The 20,457-nt window shown below is 38.6% G+C and overlaps 2 protein-coding genes and 1 pseudogene across 2 annotated transcripts in view; 2 read left to right on the top strand and 1 right to left on the bottom strand.

The window, feature by feature from the left end:
• LOC134328803 (uncharacterized) overlaps positions 1-20,457 on the bottom strand; it is a 450,585-nt gene that overhangs the window by 65,811 nt on the left and 364,317 nt on the right. The gene's annotated exons all lie outside the window — the stretch shown is intronic.
• LOC134328715 (zinc finger protein 271-like) overlaps positions 1-20,457 on the top strand; it is a 525,414-nt pseudogene that overhangs the window by 248,300 nt on the left and 256,657 nt on the right.
• Positions 1-20,457, top strand: part of LOC134328722 (NACHT, LRR and PYD domains-containing protein 14-like) — a 32,701-nt gene that overhangs the window by 10,203 nt on the left and 2,041 nt on the right. The window contains exons 4-8 of the mRNA XM_063009903.1: positions 13-70; positions 3,311-3,515; positions 6,872-8,597; positions 16,946-17,119; positions 17,371-17,547. Coding sequence (XP_062865973.1) covers positions 13-70; positions 3,311-3,515; positions 6,872-8,597; positions 16,946-17,119; positions 17,371-17,547 — 2,340 coding nt within the window. The remainder of the gene's footprint in view (positions 1-12; positions 71-3,310; positions 3,516-6,871; positions 8,598-16,945; positions 17,120-17,370; positions 17,548-20,457) is intronic.

Raw genomic sequence — 20,457 nt, 5'->3', positions numbered from 1 at the left:
TTTTACTTACAGACCACAAAAGAAGAAATTAAATGTTACTTACAGAGATGAGCTGGAATCCATATTTAAGGTTTGTATGTATGTATGTATGAGTGATAATAATGATGCTAATCTAGTTTGTCGTTGGTTAAATAAAAACTGTAATGATCTTATGTAGTGCTGGACAATAATTCGATATCGATATATATCGCGATAGAAAATGTTTCAATAAGGGTGATATGATTTTTAAACAAATTCGATCCATACACATACGTGCGTGATGACGTACGCCACAGGCACGACGCCAGTGCTCAGCGTCACTGCTCTGATTACACTCCGCTTGAGTGTAATTGAGTAGTTTTTTACTTGTAATTTTTAAAGTAAATTTTACAGCCTGTAATTTTACTTTTACTTAAGTATGTTTTGTATTAAGAATTGTAATTCGCTACATTTTAAATAACATCCGTTACTGAGTAAATAAAAAACGCTAAAGAAATCGCGTCTGGGAAACTGCGGCAGTGAATTCTGCGACGAGGAGTCGAATATTTTGTCTCGGTTCCTTTTAAAGAATCGTATATATACATAGCGACTCCTAGAAGCGTGAGTCGGTTCCTTTATTTCAGTTTAAAGGGCCGTTCAATAGAATCGAATCATTCTACGACACATCACTGGTGGTTATACAGTTTGAAAAAGTTTTATGGGACTAAAATGACACATTACACATCCCTAAATGTTTTAAATGTTGTTTTTCTATTATATTTTAATTAAAAACAACTATTGTGAGATATATCCACTTGTCCTGTTTGCATTAGACAAAAGAGACTAAGTAAAGTTTACTCTGAGTAAATTTTAAATGAGTTACTTTTCACTTGAGTAGATTTTTAGACTAGTAACTTTACTCGTACTTAAGTAAAAATTCATTAAAGTAATAGTACTTTTACTTGAGTACAATATTTTAGTACTCTTTTCACCTCTGGTTAAGACATGTTAATATATTATATATATATTGTCAAAGCTTATGTTTATTTGAGAATGATGTGTCGTGTTTTTGTCTGTATACAAATGCTGAAATCCAGTAAATGTGAAAGCTAATTTATTGTTATATCGTGATATAAATTTTAGCCATATCGTCCAGCCCTAATCGTATGTTGATTTTGGATTCTGGACCCTCTTAGATGTTCTTTTTTTTTTTTTTTGCCATATGGGGTTAATGGGACTTATTAGGGGTACCAAACACTCAGGTTTCCACATTTTAATGTTTGAACCTGGTTCAGAAAGAGTTGAAATCCCAGTTTAAAAGTTAAGCACATTTTAATGAACAATTAATATTATTCATTTACTGAACTTAACATGCAGATAAAAATAAAACAATGTGGTGCACACAAGTTATTATACTAAATGTATCACAACAACTAGTTTCAGTATAATGTTAGAACTACATCACACATTATAGATAGATAGATAGATAGATAGATAGATAGATAGATAGATAGATAGATAGATAGATAGATAGATAGATAGATAGAGTGGGGAAAATAAGTATTTGATCCCCTGCTGATTTTGTAAGTTTACCCCCTTACAAAGACTTGAACAGTCTATCATTTTTATGGAAGGTTTATTTTAACAGAGAGAGACAGAATATCAACAAAAAATCCAGAAAAAAAAACATTAAATAAAAGTTATAAATTAATTTGTATTTAATTAAGGGAAATAAGTATTTGATCCCCTACCAACCAGCAAGAATTCTGACCCCCACAGACCGGTTATGTGCCCATGAGGCACACAAATTAGTCCTGTCCCTGTATAAAAGACTCCTGTCACAGAATCAGTTTCTTCCATTCAAATCTCTCGACCACCATGGGCAAGACCAAAGAGCTATTAAAGGACGTCAGGGACAAGATTGTAGAAGGCTGCACAAGGCTGGAATGGGCTACAAGACCATCAGCAAGAAGCTTGGTGAGAAAGAGATCACTGTTGGTGCGATAATTCGAAAATGGAAGAAATACAAGATCACAGTTAATCGCCCTGGCTCTGGAGCTCCATGCAAGATCTCACCTGGTGGGGTAAGAATGATTCTGAGAAAGGTGAGGTCAGTCCAGAATTACACAGGAGGAGCTTGTCAATGATCTCAAGGGAGCTGGGAGCACAGTCACCAAGAAAACCATTAGTAACACACTTCGCCGTAATGGATTGAGATCCTGCAGTGCCTGCAAAGTCCCTCTGCTCAAGAAGGCTCATGTACAGGCTCGTCTGAAGTTTGCCAATGAACACCTGAATGATTCAGAGAAAGCTTGGGAGAATGTGATATGGTCAGATGAGACCAAAATTGAGCTCTTTGGCATCAACTCCACTCGCCGTGTTTGGAGGCAGAGAAATGCTGGATATGACCCCAAGAACACCATCCCCACTGTCAAACATGGAGGTGGAAACATTCTGCTTTGGGGCTGTTTCTCTGCTTAGGGTACAGGAAGACTTCATCGCATTGAGGGGCTGATGAATGGGGCCATGTACCGTAGAATCTTGAATGAGAACCTCCTGGCCTCAGCCAGAACACTGAAGATGGGTCGTGGATGGGTCTTCCAGCATGACAATGACCCAAAACATACAGCCAAGATAACAAAGGACTGACTTAAGAAGAAGCACATTAAGATCCTAGAGTGGCCTAGCCAGTCTCCAGACCTTAATCCCCTTGAAAATCTGTGGAGGGAGCTCAAACTTCCAGTTTCCAAGCGACAGCCTCGAAACCTTCAGGATTTGGAGAGATTGTGTAAAGAGTAGTGGGCCAAAATCCCCCCTGAGATGTGCACAAACCTGGTGACCAACTACAAGAAACGTCTGACCTCTGTGCTTGCCAACAAGGGTTTCTCCACCACGTACTAAGTCACGTTTTGCTAGGGCATCGAATACTTATTTCACCCAATCAAATACAAATTAATTTATAACCTTTATTTAATGTTTTTTTTTTTCTGGATTTTTTGTTGATATTCTGTCTCTCTCTGTTAAAATAAACCTTCCATAAAAATTATAGACTGTTCAAGTGTTTGTAAGGGGGTAAACGTACAAAATCAGCAGGGGATCAAATACTTATTTTCCCCACTGTAGATAGATAGATAGATAGATAGATAGATAGATAGATAGATAGATAGATAGATAGATAGATAGATAGATAGATAGATAGATAGATAGATAGATAGATAGATAGATAGATAGATAGATAGATAGATAGTACAATGTGCATGTATACAATATACAAAATACAAGAAAAAGCAAGAATGTGTGCAGTAAGTATATCACTAATTGTGATGATCTGTTCTTCTAAATTCCTCAACAGGAACTGGAGGTTAAAGTCATCAACATGTTAAAGAATGAGCTAAACAAGTTCAAAAAGCTACTGAATGAAGATTACCCAGCATGCTCTGAGCAGGAGGTGAATGACGAGAAAGATCTAAGTAGTTTCAGAGAGGGGGCGCTAAAGATCACACTGAATGTTCTCAAGATCATGAACAAGACAGACCTCGCTAACACCCTGCAGAGGAGTAAGTGAGTACACCCCTCACATTTCTGCAGATATTTAAGTATATCTTTTCATGGGACAACACTGACAAAATGACACTTTGACGAAATGAAAAGTAGTCTGTGTGCAGCTTATATAACAGTGTAAATTTATTCTTCCCTCAAAATAACTCAATATACAGCCATTAATGTCTAAACCACCGGCAACAAAAGTGAGTACACCCCTAAGAGACTACACCCCTAAATGTCCAAATTGAGCACTGCTTGTCATTTTCCCTCCAAAATGTCATGTGACTCGTTAGTGTTACTAGGTCTCAGGTGTGCATAGGGAGCAGGTGTGTTCAATTTAGTAGTACAGCTCTCACACTCTCTCATACTGGTCACTGAAAGTTCCAACATGGCACCTCATGGCAAAGAACTGTCTGAGGATCTTAAAAGACGAATTGTTGCGCTACATGAAGATGGCCAAGGCTACAAGAAGATTGCCAACACCCTGAAACTGAGCTGCAGCACAGTGGCCAAGATCATCCAGCGTTTTAAAAGAGCAGGGTCCACTCAGAACAGACCTCGCGTTGGTCGTCCAAAGAAGCTGAGTGCACGTGCTCAGCGTCACATCCAACTGCTGTCTTTGAAAGATAGGCGCAGGAGTGCTGTCAGCATTGCTGCAGAGATTGAAAAGGTGGGGGGTCAGCCTGTCAGTGCTCAGACCATACGCCGCACACTACATCAAATTGGTCTGCATGGCTGTCATCCCAGAAGGAAGCCTCTTCTGAAGTCTCTACACAAGAAAGCCCGCAAACAGTTTGCTGAAGACATGTCAACAAAGGACATGGATTACTGGAACCATGTCCTATGGTCTGATGAGACCAAGATTCATTTGTTTGGTTCAGATGGTCTCAAGCATGTGTGGCGGCAATCAGGTGAGGAGTACAAAGATAAGTGTGTCATGCCTACAGTCAAGCATGGTGGTGGGAATGCCATGGTCTGGGGCTGCATGGGTACAGCAGGTGTTGGGGAGTTACATTTCATTGAGGGACACATGAACTCCAATATGTACTGTGAAATACTGAAGCAGAGCATGATCCCCTCCCTCCGGAAACTGGGTCGCAGGGCAGTGTTCCAGCATGATAATGACCCCAAACACACCTCTAAGACGACCACTGCTTTATTGAAGAGGCTGAGGGTAAAGGTGATGGACTGGCCAAGCATGTCTCCAGACCTAAACCCAATAGAACATCTTTTGGGCATCCTTAAGCAGAAGGTGGAGGAGCGCAAAGTCTCGAATATCCGCCAGCTCCGTGATGTCGTCATGGAGGAGTGGAAAAGCATTCCAGTGGCAACCTGTGAAGCTCTGGTAAACTCCATGCCCAGGAGAGTTAAGGCAGTTCTGGGAAATAATGGTGGCCACACAAAATATTGACACTTCAGAAACTTTCACTAAGGGGTGTACTCACTTTTGTTGCCGGTGGTTTAGACATTAATGGCTGTATATTGAGTTATTTTGAGGGAAGAATAAATTTACACTGTTATATAAGCTGCACACAGACTACTTTTCATTGTGTCAAAGTGTCATTTTGTCAGTGTTGTCCCATGAAAAGATATACTTAAATATCTGCAGAAATGTGAGGGGTGTACTCACTTTTGTGATACACTGTATATATACTTAGATTAATAAATAATTAAAAAAATCTTTCATATTTATCTTTCCAGAATCAACTAGGTTTTTGATTAGTCATTGAATTCTATCCTATTATGTAACATTTTACGAGCACCAGGTACTTGACATTAGGGCTGCACGATATTTCGTTTCAGCATCGACATCGCGATGTGTGCATGCGCGATAGTCACATCGTAGGACGTGCGATGTTACTTAATGCAAATTAAATCAAATACGTCATGCTACAACTTTTTTGCTGCTTGACACAATTCACACCGTTCTCATTTTCCATGTAATATCTACCAGTGTGTTCAAAAACCTAGTGAGCTGCCTTGCTGTACTACCTACATAGGCAGAGGGGATAGGTAGAGAGGATTCTATTAAGTCAATGACTTAGGTTATTGGAACGCGGCTACTTAGCGATTTCATCGGGTTTAGCATTTAGCATCTTGCCATTAAAACCAATGGAATGAGGTGGGATGGCGCTAACATGCAGAGGCGATTTAACCTGCCTGTGGGCTCAGGGGCTACGGCTGGTTGTGGCCCCCCTACATATATAAATATATATCCCTTGCTGTGCACTTACTGTGTATTGTGATTATATGTATTTTGATATTTCACTGTCTTTTAGTTATTTTTATATTTTACTTAACGAAAATATTGTCGTGTTTTTACTTTCGCTATCGCGGCACTAGCATTAGCCACTTGCTACCGCAGAGGGTCGGCTCACCTAGAGCCGACCCTCTGTCCCGTGGGGATGCTACAGGTCTTTTACGGCGTGGTGGTGGAGGTGTGGGAATAAAAGCACACGACAGGGTAGAGTCACTTGAACTGTTTAGTCAGGACTTCAGTGAGTGTTACAGCACTTTAGACCGCCTAGTTCCAGAACCCGAACTTCCATGCTGGGACCATACAGCGAGTCTCACATACAAAACTAACTGCAGAACGTATAAACCCGGTGCTGCATTCTGATTGGCTGAGCTGAATGTCACTCACATACTTGTTCATTACAGTACTGCTACAGCTCGTTATAGTTTATCTGGCCAATCAACAGTCAGAAATATGAATAACGTGTAAATGATTTACACAATCACTGGTTTGTAAGCTTCCCTATTCTTATTAACCAAAATAACTAACAAAATAAAAAAAATAAATAAATAAAGCAGCCAATCCGGGGCCCTCAATTATTTGGGGCCCCTGGGCTGAAGCCCAAAGGTCTTTTGTTTTTTTTAAATAATGTTTACTACTTGAAGAGGTTTTAATTGTGAAATAAAATATTAAATGACCAATTTTGTCAATCCTGTTAATTCCCTCATGTGATATTGAAGCTTTCTTAGTTTAATGCTCAGTTTCAACCGAGTACAAAGATGTAGCTTGTCATAATCTCTTGTATCCCTTGTAGGCACCACCCTTTTTCACAGATGAGCCCCTTAATTAGAGTAAGATACATGCATTATTAATATTATTAATAATGTTGTGAAAATTCCTGCATTTTTTTTTTTATATCGCAATATTATCGCAGGAAAAGAAAATATCAGTCAGTTTTTTCCAATATCGTGCAGCCCTACTTGACATTAGATAAAAATTTGAACTGTGATATTGGTCACTACATCTACAAATATGCAAATTATAATAATTGAGGTTTAAACTATTTATTAAAATATTAAATTATATACAGTGTGTTTAAATTATGCAGTAAAATACTTAATCTCTGTTTATTAGAACTGGTCTCTGTATATCAGAAAAAACTCAAATCAAACCTGAGAGAGAAATGTAAAAGAATCAGTGAAGGAATCTCCCAGCATGGAAGCTCAGCACTTCTGAATAAGATCTACACAGAGCTCTACATCACAGAGGGGTGGAGTGGAGATGTCAATAATGAACATGAGGTCAGACAGATTGAAGCAGCATCCAGAAGACCAGCAGCACAGGAAATTCCCATCAAATGTAACAACCTCTTTACAAACTCATCCATCAGAACTGTGCTGACTAAAGGAATCGCTGGAATTGGAAAAACAGTCTCAGTGCAGAAGTTCATTCTGGACTGGGCTGAAGGAAAAGCAAATCAGGACATCATCTTCATATTTCCACTTCCTTTTAGAGAGCTGAACTTGATGAAGCAGGAAAATCTCAGTCTGATGGAACTTCTTCATCAGTTTTTCCCAGAAGTGAAAGGTCTGACATCATTAGACTGTGATATTTATAAAGTTTTGTTCATCTTTGATGGTCTGGATGAGTGTCGACTTCCTCTAGATTTTCAAAATAATGAGCAATTGTGTAACATAACGGAGTCAGTAAAAATGGATGTGCTGCTGACAAACCTCATCAAGGGGAACCTGCTTCCCTCTGCTCACCTCTGGATCACCACTCGACCAGGAGCAGCCAATCAGATCCCTCCTGAGTGTGTAGCCCAGGTAACAGAGGTACGAGGGTTCAGTGACCCTCAGAAAGAGGAGTACTTCAAGAAGAGGATCAGTGATAAGAACCTGGCTAGTAAAATCATCAAACACATGAAGTCATCAAGAAGCCTCTACATCATGTGTCACATTCCAGTTTTCTGCTGGATCTCAGCCTCTGTTCTAGAGAGAATTCTGGATGGAGCCAAGGGGAACAAAATCCCCAAAACTCTGACTGAAATGTTTACTTACTTTCTGATCTTTCAGATCAAACACAAGGAACAAAAGTATCATGGGAAATCTGACCCTGATCTACACCAGACCAGAGAGACGATACTGGCACTGGGAAAACTGGCCTCCCAACAGCTGGAGAAAGGAAACCTGATCTTCTATAAAGAAGACCTGACAGAGTGTGGCATTGATGTCAAAAACACATCAGTGTACTCAGGAGTCTGCACCCAAATCTTTAGAGAGGAGGCTGGATTGTACCTGGGTCAGGTCTTCAGCTTTGTGCACCTGAGTGTTCAGGAGTTTCTGGCTGCTTTATATGAACTTCTCACCCTTATCAACAAAAACAGAAAAAACACTGAATTTCTGAAGAGTGCAGTGGATAAGGCCTTACAGAGTAAGAATGGACACCTGGATCTTTTCCTCCGCTTCCTCCTGGGTCTCTCACTGGAGTCCAATCAGACTCTCTTACGAGGCCTACTGCCACAAACAGGAAGTAGCTCTTACAACAAAAAAGAAACAGTCAGGTACATCAAGAAGAAGATCAGTGAGAATCTCTCTCCAGAGAAATCCATCAATCTGTTCCACTGTCTGAATGAACTGAACGATGATTCTCTAGTGCAGGAAGTCCAAAAATACCTGAACAGAGAAGGTTCTCTTCATCACGATAGACACCATCTGTCTCCTGCTCAGTGGTCGGCTCTGGTGTTTGTGTTGCTGAACTCAGATCAGGACCTGGATGAGTTTAATTTGAGGAAATATTACCCATCACATGAAGGTCTTCTGAAGATGCTGCCAGTGGTGAAAGAATCAAGAAAAGCTGAGTAAGTCATTCATTGACATTTGATTCATAAGTTCATCAATTAAATACTAATAATTAGATTCACAAAACTGAGAAGTTGCTAAACTGGTGTTGCAGTCTGATTCCAAAATGTGTCTGAAATTAACTTTAATTTAGTTAATTTAATAAAATAAAATAATTATGCTGTCTTTTTTTACACCACCTACTAACTTGCACTCTGCTAATTATACTGAGTAGGGTTGTAACGATACACTCTACCCACGATTCAATGTGATTCACTGGGTTCACGATACAATTTTTTTCCTGATTTAAAAAAAATAAAAAAATAATTGAAGACAAATTATGACAAACTTTCTTTTTATTATTTCTTTTAAAAAAATAAAATGAAGTTCAGTATTAAAGAGAGAAATACATTAATAATAAACAATCTTTTTAAATATGTAGTATAGTTTGAAAATTAGTACAGTAGAGCAGTCTTGCTATTGGTTCTCAGTTCTCAGTTTAAACTCCTCCAGTCTGAAACATCTGGACCTGGGTAACAATGAACTGAAGGATTCAGGAGTGAAGCTGCTCTCTGCTGGACATTCATTCATTTACACTAATCACTTCATCCTGGGTAACAATCAGCGTAAACAAATAAACCATCTCAGGGTGACACACACGTTCCGAATCATCAACTCAGTTGCTTTCACTTTCATCTGCACTGCAGTCTGGGTAATATTATCAGATCTCCTTCTTGGATTCTACCTACTGCTGCAGGGTGACGTCTTTCATTTCTCTGATTGATCTGATTATTTCTCTCCAGGTTGAGGGGTTGTAATCTAACAGAGGAAAGTTGTGAAGTTCTGTCCTCAGTTCTCAGTTTAAACTCCTCCAGTCTGAAACATCTGAACCTGAGTAACAATAAACTGAAGCATTCAGGAGTGAAGCTGCTCTCTGCTGGACTGGAGAATCCACACTGTAAACTGGAGATACTGGGGTAAGATCTTCACTTTCACACTGTAGATACAGAAGATCTGTTTCACTCTGAAGCATCATTTTAATAAAAGCTGAACCTTGGTAGATGGTTTGTTTGGGACTCTTTGGAGTCTTCATACATCTTCACATCCTATCATGATTGTTTCTTTACTGTAGCTCACTAACTTACCTGAGATTAGATCCTAAACTAGCAGCACCTGAGTTTCTGGTGCTGAACCTGCTGTAGGAATTTAACATGGATGAAGAAAAATGTGATTCAGTAATAACTGCTATTTTTATCTTCTCAGTGTTCCTCTATACAGGAATAAAATGAATTTTGTGTATTAGCTTTTTAGTTAGCAACATTCACAGAGGTAACAGCAATATTTTAGTAACAAGCCAGTAACGACCAGTAAATCAGTTTTAACCAGAAATCATCAGTTGTGCTTCAGTTAGCTCTGAATAGCTGGGGGGTTTGATGTTCTAAAATCAAATCAGGTTTTTAATGATTACAAAGTTTTATACATCAGGACTCATTCAGTTACATTAACCACTTCATCCTGGTCAGGGGCGTGGTGGGAAACAATCCAAGTATAGTAGAAACACACCCTGGAGTGATGCTGTTTTCATGTGCACATCAGGCAGTAGGTTTCTGAGAGGTGAAACTCATTCACCTGATTTACTGTTAGAATTAACATACAAATTCTACATTATTATTTGTTGGATTGTTCGGCCATGTTGGAAAAAAGTGTTTACATCACAACTCTGACAGTTCATGTTACATCATCATAAATTTCACTTTGTTCAACTTTAGCTTCTGATATCACAGGGGGTTCATGTGGTGCAACCTGGTGGAAAATGATCTTTTCCCATAAGACCCACACCACTTAAAACCAGGAAGTGTGTCTTCTTTCATGTGCACACACACACACACTTTTAGATACAATAACTCACACCAGGAGCCACTTAGAGTAGCTAATTTGCCCTCGAATGTTTTTATGTTTAGAAAAAAAACAACATAAAATGCAGGGAACTATTGGGAGAACATACAAAACTCTTCACAGACAATAACCAGATAATTGAACCTAGGAGCTCAGGAACTGTGTTGCAGTGCAGTACTCGCTCTACCAGCTGCTCCACCCACCATCCTGATATATTAGGAGTTTAACACCACTAGATCTACTGAAGATCCCACATTTGAACTGTGAAAGTGCATTTAAAATGTGGAATCCATTTTAAGTCTGAAATCACATTTTACACTCACTTTGGAACAATTCCAGATTCAGCATCATCAGTTGAACAGCTTTCACTTTCATCTGCAATGCATTCTGGGTAATATTATCAGATCTGCTACTTTCTCTGATTGATCTGATTATTTCTCTCCAGGTTGTGGGGTTGTGATCTAACAGAGGAAAGTTGTGAAGTTCTGTCCTCAGTTCTCAGTTTAAACTCCTCCAGTCTGAAACATCTGGACCTGAGTAACAATAAACTGAAGGATTCAGGAGTGAAGCTGCTCTCTGCTGGACTGGAGAATCCACACTGTAAACTGGAGATACTGGGGTAAGATCTTCACTTTCACACTGTAGATACAGAAGATCTGTTTCACTCTGAAGCATCATTTTAATAAAAGCTGAACCTTGGTAGATGGTTTGTTTGGGACTCTTTGGAGTCTTCATACATCATCACATCCTATCATAATTGTTTCTTTACTGTAGCTCACTAACTTACCTGAGATTAGATCCTAAACTAGCAGCACCTGAGTTTCTGGTGTTGAACCTGCTGTAGGAATTTATCATGGATGAAGAAAAATGTGATTCAGTAATAACTGCTATTTTTATCTTCTCAGTGTTCCTCTATACAGGAATGAAATGAATTTTGTGGATTAGCTTTTTAGTTAGCAACATTCACAGAGGTAACAGCAATATTTTAGTAACAAGCCAGTAACGACCAGTAAATCAGTTTTAACCAGAAATCATCAGTTGTGCTTCAGTTAGATCTGAATAGCTGGGGGGTTTGATGTTCTAAAATCAAATCATGTTTTTAATGATTACAAAGTTTTATACATCAGGACTCATTCAGTTACATTAACCACTTCATCCTGGTCAGGGGCGTGGTGGGAAACAATCCGAGTATAGTAGAAACACACCCTGGAGTGATGCTGTTTTCATGTGCACATCAGGCAGTAGGTTTCTGAGAGGAGAAACTCATTCACCTGATTTACTGTTAGAATTAACATACAAATTCTACATTATTATTTGTTGGATTGTTCGGCCATGTTGGAAAAAAGTGTTTACATCACAACTCAGACAGTTCATGTTACATCATCATAAATTTCACTTTGTTCAACTTTAGCTTCTGATATCACAGGGGGTTCATGTGGTGCAACCTGGTGGAAAATTAGCTTTTCCCATAAGAGCCACACCACTTAAAACCAGGAAGTGTGTCTTCTTTCATGTACACACACACACACACTTTTAGATACAATAACTCACACCAGGAGCCACTTAGAGTAGCTAATTTACCCTCGAATGTTTTTATGTTCAGAAAAAAAAACATAAAATGCAGGGAACTATTGGGAGAACATACAAAACTCTTCACAGACAGTAACCAGATAATTAAACCTAGGAGCTCAGGAACTGTGTTGCATTGCAGTACTCGCTCTACCAGCTGCTCCACCCACCATCCTGATATATTAGGAGTTTAACACCACTAGATCTACTGAAGATCCCACATTTGAACTGTGAAAGTGCATTTAAAATGTGGAATCCATTTTAAGTCTGAAATCACATTTTACACTCACTTTGGAACAATTCCAGATTCAGCATCATCAGTTGAACAGCTTTCACTTTCATCTGCAATGCATTCTGGGTAATAATATCAGATCTGCTACTTTCTCTGATTGATCTGATTATTTCTCTCCAGGTTGAGGGAGTGTAATCTAACAGAGGAAAGTTGTGAAGTTCTGTCCTCAGTTCTCAGTTTAAACTCCTCCAGTCTGAAACATCTGAACCTGAGTAACAATAAACTGAAGGATTCAGGAGTGAAGCTGCTCTCTGCTGGACTGGAGAATCCACACTGTAAACTGGAGATACTGGGGTAAGATCTTCACTTTCACACTGTAGATACAGAAGATCTGTTTCACTCTGAATCATCATTTTAATAAAAGCTGAACCTTGGTAGATGGTTTGTTTGGGACTCTTTGGAGTCTTCATACATCTTCACATCCTATCATGATTGTTTCTTTACTGTATCTCACTAACTTACCTGAGATTAGATCCTAAACTAGCAGCACCTGAGTTTCTGGTGTTGAACCTGCTGTAGGAATTTATCATGGATGAAGAAAAATGTGATTCAGTAATAACTGTTATTTTTATCTTCTCATTGTTCCTCTATACAGGAATAAAATGAATTTTGTGGATTAGCTTTTTAGTTAGCAACATTCACAGAGGTAACAGCAATATTTTAGTAACAAGCCAGTAACGACCAGTAAATCAGTTTTAACCAGAAATCATCAGTTGTGCTTCAGTTAGATCTGAATAGCTGGGGGGTTTGATGTTCTAAAATCAAATCAGGTTTTTAATGATTACAAAGTTTTATACATCAGGACTCATTCAGTTACATTAACCACTTCATCCTGGTCAGGGGCGTGGTGGGAAACAATCCGAGTATAGTAGAAACACACCCTGGAGTGATGCTGTTTTCATGTGCACATCAGGCAGTAGGTTTCTGAGAGGTGAAACTCATTCACCTGATTTACTGTTAGAATTAACATACAAATTCTACATTATTATTTGTTGGATTGTTCGGCCATGTTGGAAAAAAGTGTTTACATCAAAACTCAGACAGTTCATGTTACATCATCATAAATTTCACTTTGTTCAACTTTAGCTTCTGATATCACAGGGGGTTCATGTGGTGCAACCTGGTGGAAAATTAACTTTTCCCATAAGAGCCACACCACTTAAAACCAGGACGTGTGTCTTCTTTCATGTGCACACACTTTTAGGTACAATAACTCACACCAGGAGCCACTTAGAGTAGCTAATTTACCCTCGAATGTTTTTATGTTCAGAAAAAAACAAACCATAAAATGCTTGGAACTATTGGGGGAACATATAAAACTCTACATAGACAATAACAAAAAAAGATAATTAAACCTAGGAGCTCAGGAACTGTGTTGCATTGCAGTACTCGCTCTACCAGCTGCTCCACCCACCATCCTGATATATTACTTTAAACACCACTATGAAAACATCTGATAATGATTCAGACTCCTGTGTGATTATGAAGCATCATTAATTAAACTAGAACTGAAATCTCAGGTTCCATTAGTTGGTGTTTGGAGGGTTTTTGGTTTTGAATGTGTAGATGTTGCAGTGTGATTGTTGCTAAATGATCTACCAGCTAACAAGTTGTTGGAATGATTACTGATTCAGCATCATCAATTCAACTGCTTTCACTTTTATCTGCAATGCAGTCTGGGTAATATTATCAGATTTGCTACATGGATTCCACCTACTGGTGCAGGGTGACGTATTTCATTTCTCTGATTGATCTGATTATTTCTCTCCAGGTTGAGGGGGTGTGATCTAACAGAGGAAAGTTGTGAAGTTCTGTCCTCAGTTCTCAGTTTAAACTCCTCCAGTCTGAAACATCTGATCCTGGGTAACAATGAACTGAAGGATTCAGGAGTGAAGCTGCTCTCTGCTGGACTGGAGAATCCACACTGTAAACTGGAGATACTGGGGTAAGATCTTCACTTTCACACTGTAGATACAGAAGATCATTCATACAGAAACTGTTATTGATGTGTGTAGGAGTTTCATATTTTACTCATTTTCCCCACACAAGATAAAACACTTTATCATTAATATAATAGAATAGTTTTACATGTTGAAGATTTCTCAGTGATGATGTCTGGTTTACATCACAACTCTGACAATTCATGTTACATCATCATAAATTTCACTTTGTCCAACTTTAGCTTCTGATAACACAGGGGGTTCATGTGGTGCAACCTGGTGGGAAATTAGCTTTTCCCATAAGAGCCACACCACTTAAAACCAGGAAGTGTGTCTTCTTTCATGTACACACACTTTTAGGTACAATAACTCACACCAGGAGCCACTTAGAGTAGCTAATTTACCCTCGAATGTTTTTATGTTCAGAAAAAAACAAAACATAAAATGCAGGGAACTATTGGGAGAACATACAAAAACTCTTCACAGACAGTAACCAGATAATTGAACCTAGGAGCTCAGGAACTGTGTTGCATTGCAGTTCTCGCTCTACCAGCTGCTCCACCCACCATCCTGATATATTACTTTAAACACCACTATGAAAACATCTGATAATGATTCAGACTCCTGTGTGATTATGAAGCATCATTAATTAAACTAGAACTGAAATCCCAGGTTTCATTAGTTGGTGTTTGGAGGGTTTTTGGTTTTGATTGTGTAGATGTTGTAGTGTGATTGTTGCTAAATGATCTACCAGCTAACAAAGATCTACTGAAGATTCAAAATTTGAACTGTAAAAGCCTTTAAAATGTGGAATCCATTTTAAGTCTGAAATCACATTTTACACTCACTTTGGAACAACTGCAGATTCAGCATTATCACTTTCATCTGCAATGCATTCTGGGTAATAATATCAGATCTGCTACTTTCTCTGATTGATCTGATTATTTCTCTCCAGGTTGTGGGGTTGTGATCTAACAGAGGAAAGTTGTGAAGTTCTGTCCTCAGTTCTCAGTTTAAACTCCTCCAGTCTGAAACATCTGGTCCTGGATAACAATAAACTGAAGCATTCAGGAGTGAAGCTGCTCTCTGCTGGACTGGAGAATCCACACTGTAAACTATTCAGGAGTGAAGCTGCTCTCTGCTGGACTGGAGAATCCACACTGTAAACTGGAGATACTGGGGTAAGATCTTCACTTTCACACTGTAGATACAGAAGATCTGTTTCACTCTGAAGCATCATTTTAATAAAAGCTGAACCTTGGTAGATGGTTTGTTTGGGACTCTTTGGAGTCTTCATACATCATCACATCCTATCATAATTGTTTCTTTACTGTAGCTCACTAACTTACCTGAGATTAGATCCTAAACTAGCAGCACCTGAGTTTCTGGTGTTGAACCTGCTGTAGGAATTTATCATGGATGAAGAAAAATGTGATTCAGTAATAACTGTTATTTTTATCTTCTCAGTGTTCCTCTATACAGGAATAAAATGAATTTTGTGGATTAGCTTTTTAGTTAGCAACATTCACAGAGGTAACAGCAATATTTTAGTAACAAGCCAGTAACGACCAGTAAATCAGTTTTAACCAGAAATCATCAGTTGTGCTTCAGTTAGATCTGAATAGCTGGGGGGTTTGATGTTCTAAAATCAAATCACGTTTTTAATGATTACAAAGTTTTATACATCAGGACTCATTCAGTTACATTAACCACTTCATCCTGGTCAGGGGCGTGGTGGGAAACAATCCGAGTATAGTAGAAACACACCCTGGAGTGATGCTGTTTTCATGTGCACATCAGGCAGTAGGTTTCTGAGAGGTGAAACTCATTCACCTGATTTACTGTTAGAATTAACATACAAATTCTACATTATTATTTGTTGGATTGTTCGGCCATGTTGGAAAAAAGTGTTTACATCACAACTCTGACAGTTCATGTTACATCATCATAAATTTCACTTTGTTCAACTTTAGCTTCTGATATCACAGGGGGTTCATGTGGTGCAACCTGGTGGAAAATGAGCTTTTCCCATAAGACCCACACCACTTAAAACCAGGAAGTGTGTCTTCTTTCATGTACACACACACACACACACACTTTTAGATACAATAACTCACACCAGGAGCCACTTAGAGTAGCTAATTTACCCTCAAATGTTTTTATGTTCAGAAAAAAACAAACCATAAAATGCTGGGAACTATTGGGGGAACATATAAAACTCTACATAGACAATAACAAAAAAAGATAATTAAACCTAGGAGCTCAGGAACTGTGTTGCATTGCAGTACTCGCTCTACCAGCTGCTCCACCCACCATCCTGATATATTACTTTAAACACCACTATGAAAACATCTGATAATGATTCAGACTCCTGTGTGATTATGAAGCATCATTAATTAAACTAGAACTGAAATCCCAGGTTTCATTAGTTGGTGTTTGGGAGGATTTTTGGTTTTGAATGTGTAGATGTTGTAGTGTGATTGTTGCTAAATGATCTACCAGCTAACAAGTTGTTGGAATGATTACTGATTCAGCATCATCAATTCAACTGCTTTCACTTTTATCTGCAATGCAGTCTGGGTAATATTATCAGATTTGCTACATGGATTCCACCTACTGCTGCAGGGTGACGTCTTTCATTTCTCTGATTGATCTGATTATTTCTCTCCAGGTTGTGTAATTGTGATCTAACAGAGAAAAGTTGTGAAGTTCTGTCCTCAGTTCTCAGTTTAAACTCCTCCAGTCTGAAACATCTGGACCTGAATAACAATAACCTGAAGGATTCAGGAGTGAAGCTGCTCTCTGCTGGACTGGAGAATCCACACTGTAAACTGGAGATACTGAAGTAAGATCTTTACTTTTACACTGTAGATACAGAAGATCATTGATACAGAAACTGTTATTGATGTGTGTAGGAGTTTCATATTTTACTCGTTTCCCCACACAAGATAAAACACTTTATCATTAATATAATAGAATAGTTTTACATGTTGAAGATTTCTCAGTGATGATGTCTGGTTGTGGATCTGAATGGAGATGGAGGAGGAGGTGGGAGAAGATGATGTATGATTTTTATTAAATGATTTTCTTCTGCAGGTTGTGGAGCTGCAGTATTACAGATGAAGGTTTTACTGCTCTGGCTTCAGCTCTGAAATCAAATCCATCATCACGTCTGAGAGAACTGTATCTGAACCTCAATCATCCAGGAGAATCAGGAGTAAAACTGCTCAAAGATCTACAGGAGGATCCACAATGTAACCTAAAGGAACTAGAGTGAGTTACTGTTGATTTATACACAAATACAACTAAACACACACACACACACGCACACATTACACACACATGCACACATTACACACACATGCACACATTACACACACATGCACACATTACACACACATGCACACATTACACACACATGCACACATTACACACACATGTACACATTACACACACATGTACACATTACATACACATGCACACATTACACATTACACACACATGCACACATTACACACAGATGTACAAATTACATACACATGCACACATTACACATTACACACACATGCACACATTACACACACATGCACACATTACACACACATGCACACATTACACACACATGCACACATTACACACACATGCACACATTACATACACATGTACACATTACACATATGCACACATTACATACACATGTACACATTACACATATGCACACATTACATACACATGTACACATTACACACACATTACATACACATGTACACATTACACACACATGTACACATTACACACACATGTACACATTACATACACATGCACACATTACACATTACACACACATGCACACATTACACACAGATGTACAAATTACATACACATGCACACATTACACATATGCACACATTACATACACATGTACACATTACACATATGCACACATTACATACACATGTACACATTACACACACATTACACACACATGTACACATTACACACACATGTACACATTACACACACATTACACACACATGTACACATTACACACACATGTACACATTACACACACATGTACACATTACACACACATGCACACATTACATACACATGTACACATTACATACACATGTACACATTACACACACATGCACATTACATACACATGCACACATTACACACACATGCACACATTACACACACATGTACACATTACACACACATGTACACATTACACACACATGCACACATTACATACACATGTACACATTACACACACATGCACACATTACACACACATGTACACATTACACACACATGCACACATTACACACACATGTACACATTACACACACATGTACACATTACACACACATGTACACATTACACACACATGCACACATTACATACACATGTACACATTACACACACATGCACACATTACACACACATGCACACATTACATACACATGAACACATTACACACACATGTACACATTACATACACATGTACACATTACACACACATGCACACATTACATACACATGTACACATTACACACACATGCACACATTACACACACATGTACACATTACACACACATGTACACATTACACACACATTACACACACATGTACACATTACACACACATGTACACATTACACACACATGTACACATTACACACACATGCACACATTACATACACATGTACACATTACATACACATGTACACATTACACACACATGCACATTACATACACATGCACACATTACACACACATGCACACATTACACACACATGTACACATTACACACACATGTACACATTACACACACATGCACACATTACATACACATGTACACATTACACACACATGCACACATTACACACACATGTACACATTACACACACATGCACACATTACACACACATGTACACATTACACACACATGTACACATTACACACACATGTACACATTACACACACATGCACACATTACATACACATGTACACATTACACACACATGCACACATTACACACACATGCACACATTACATACACATGAACACATTACACACACATGTACACATTACACACACATGTACACATTACACACACATGCACACATTACACACACATGTACACATTACACACACATGTACACATTACACACACATGCACACATTACATACACATGAACACATTACACACACATGTACACATTACACACACATGCACACATTACACACACATGCACACATTACACACACATGCACACATTACACACACACATGTACACATTACACACACATGCACACATTACACACACATGCACACATTACATACACATGAACACATTACACACACATGCACACATTACACACACATGCACACATTACACACACATGTACACATTACACACACATACACACACATTACATACACATGCACACATTACACACACATGCACACATTACACACACATATGCACACATTACATACACATGAACACATTACACACACATGCACACATTACACACACATGCACACATTACATACACATGCACACATTACATACACATGAACACATTACACACACATGCACACATTACATACACATGCACACATTACACACACATGCACACATTACATACACATGAACACATTACACACACATGCACACATTACACACACATGCACACATTACACACACATGCACACATTACATACACATGTACACATTACACACACATGTACACATTACACACACATGCACACATTACACACACATGCACACATTACACACACATGCACACATTACACACACATGCACACATTACACACACATGCACACATTACACACACATGTACACATTACATACACATGCACACATTACACACACATGCACACATTACATACACATGCACACATTACACACACATGCACACATTACATACACATGAACACATTACACACACATGCACACATTACACACACATGCACACATTACACACACATGCACACATTACATACACATGTACACATTACACACACATGTACACATTACACACACATGCACACATTACACACACATGCACACATTACACACACATGCACACATTACACACACATGCACACATTACACACACATGCACACATTACATACACATGTACAC

The sequence above is a fragment of the Trichomycterus rosablanca genome, chromosome 15, assembly GCF_030014385.1.
Source record: "Trichomycterus rosablanca isolate fTriRos1 chromosome 15, fTriRos1.hap1, whole genome shotgun sequence".
NCBI lineage: Eukaryota > Metazoa > Chordata > Actinopteri > Siluriformes > Trichomycteridae > Trichomycterus > Trichomycterus rosablanca.
The sequence above is the reverse complement of the archived record's forward strand: the minus strand, read 5'-3'. Positions and strand labels throughout refer to the sequence as shown.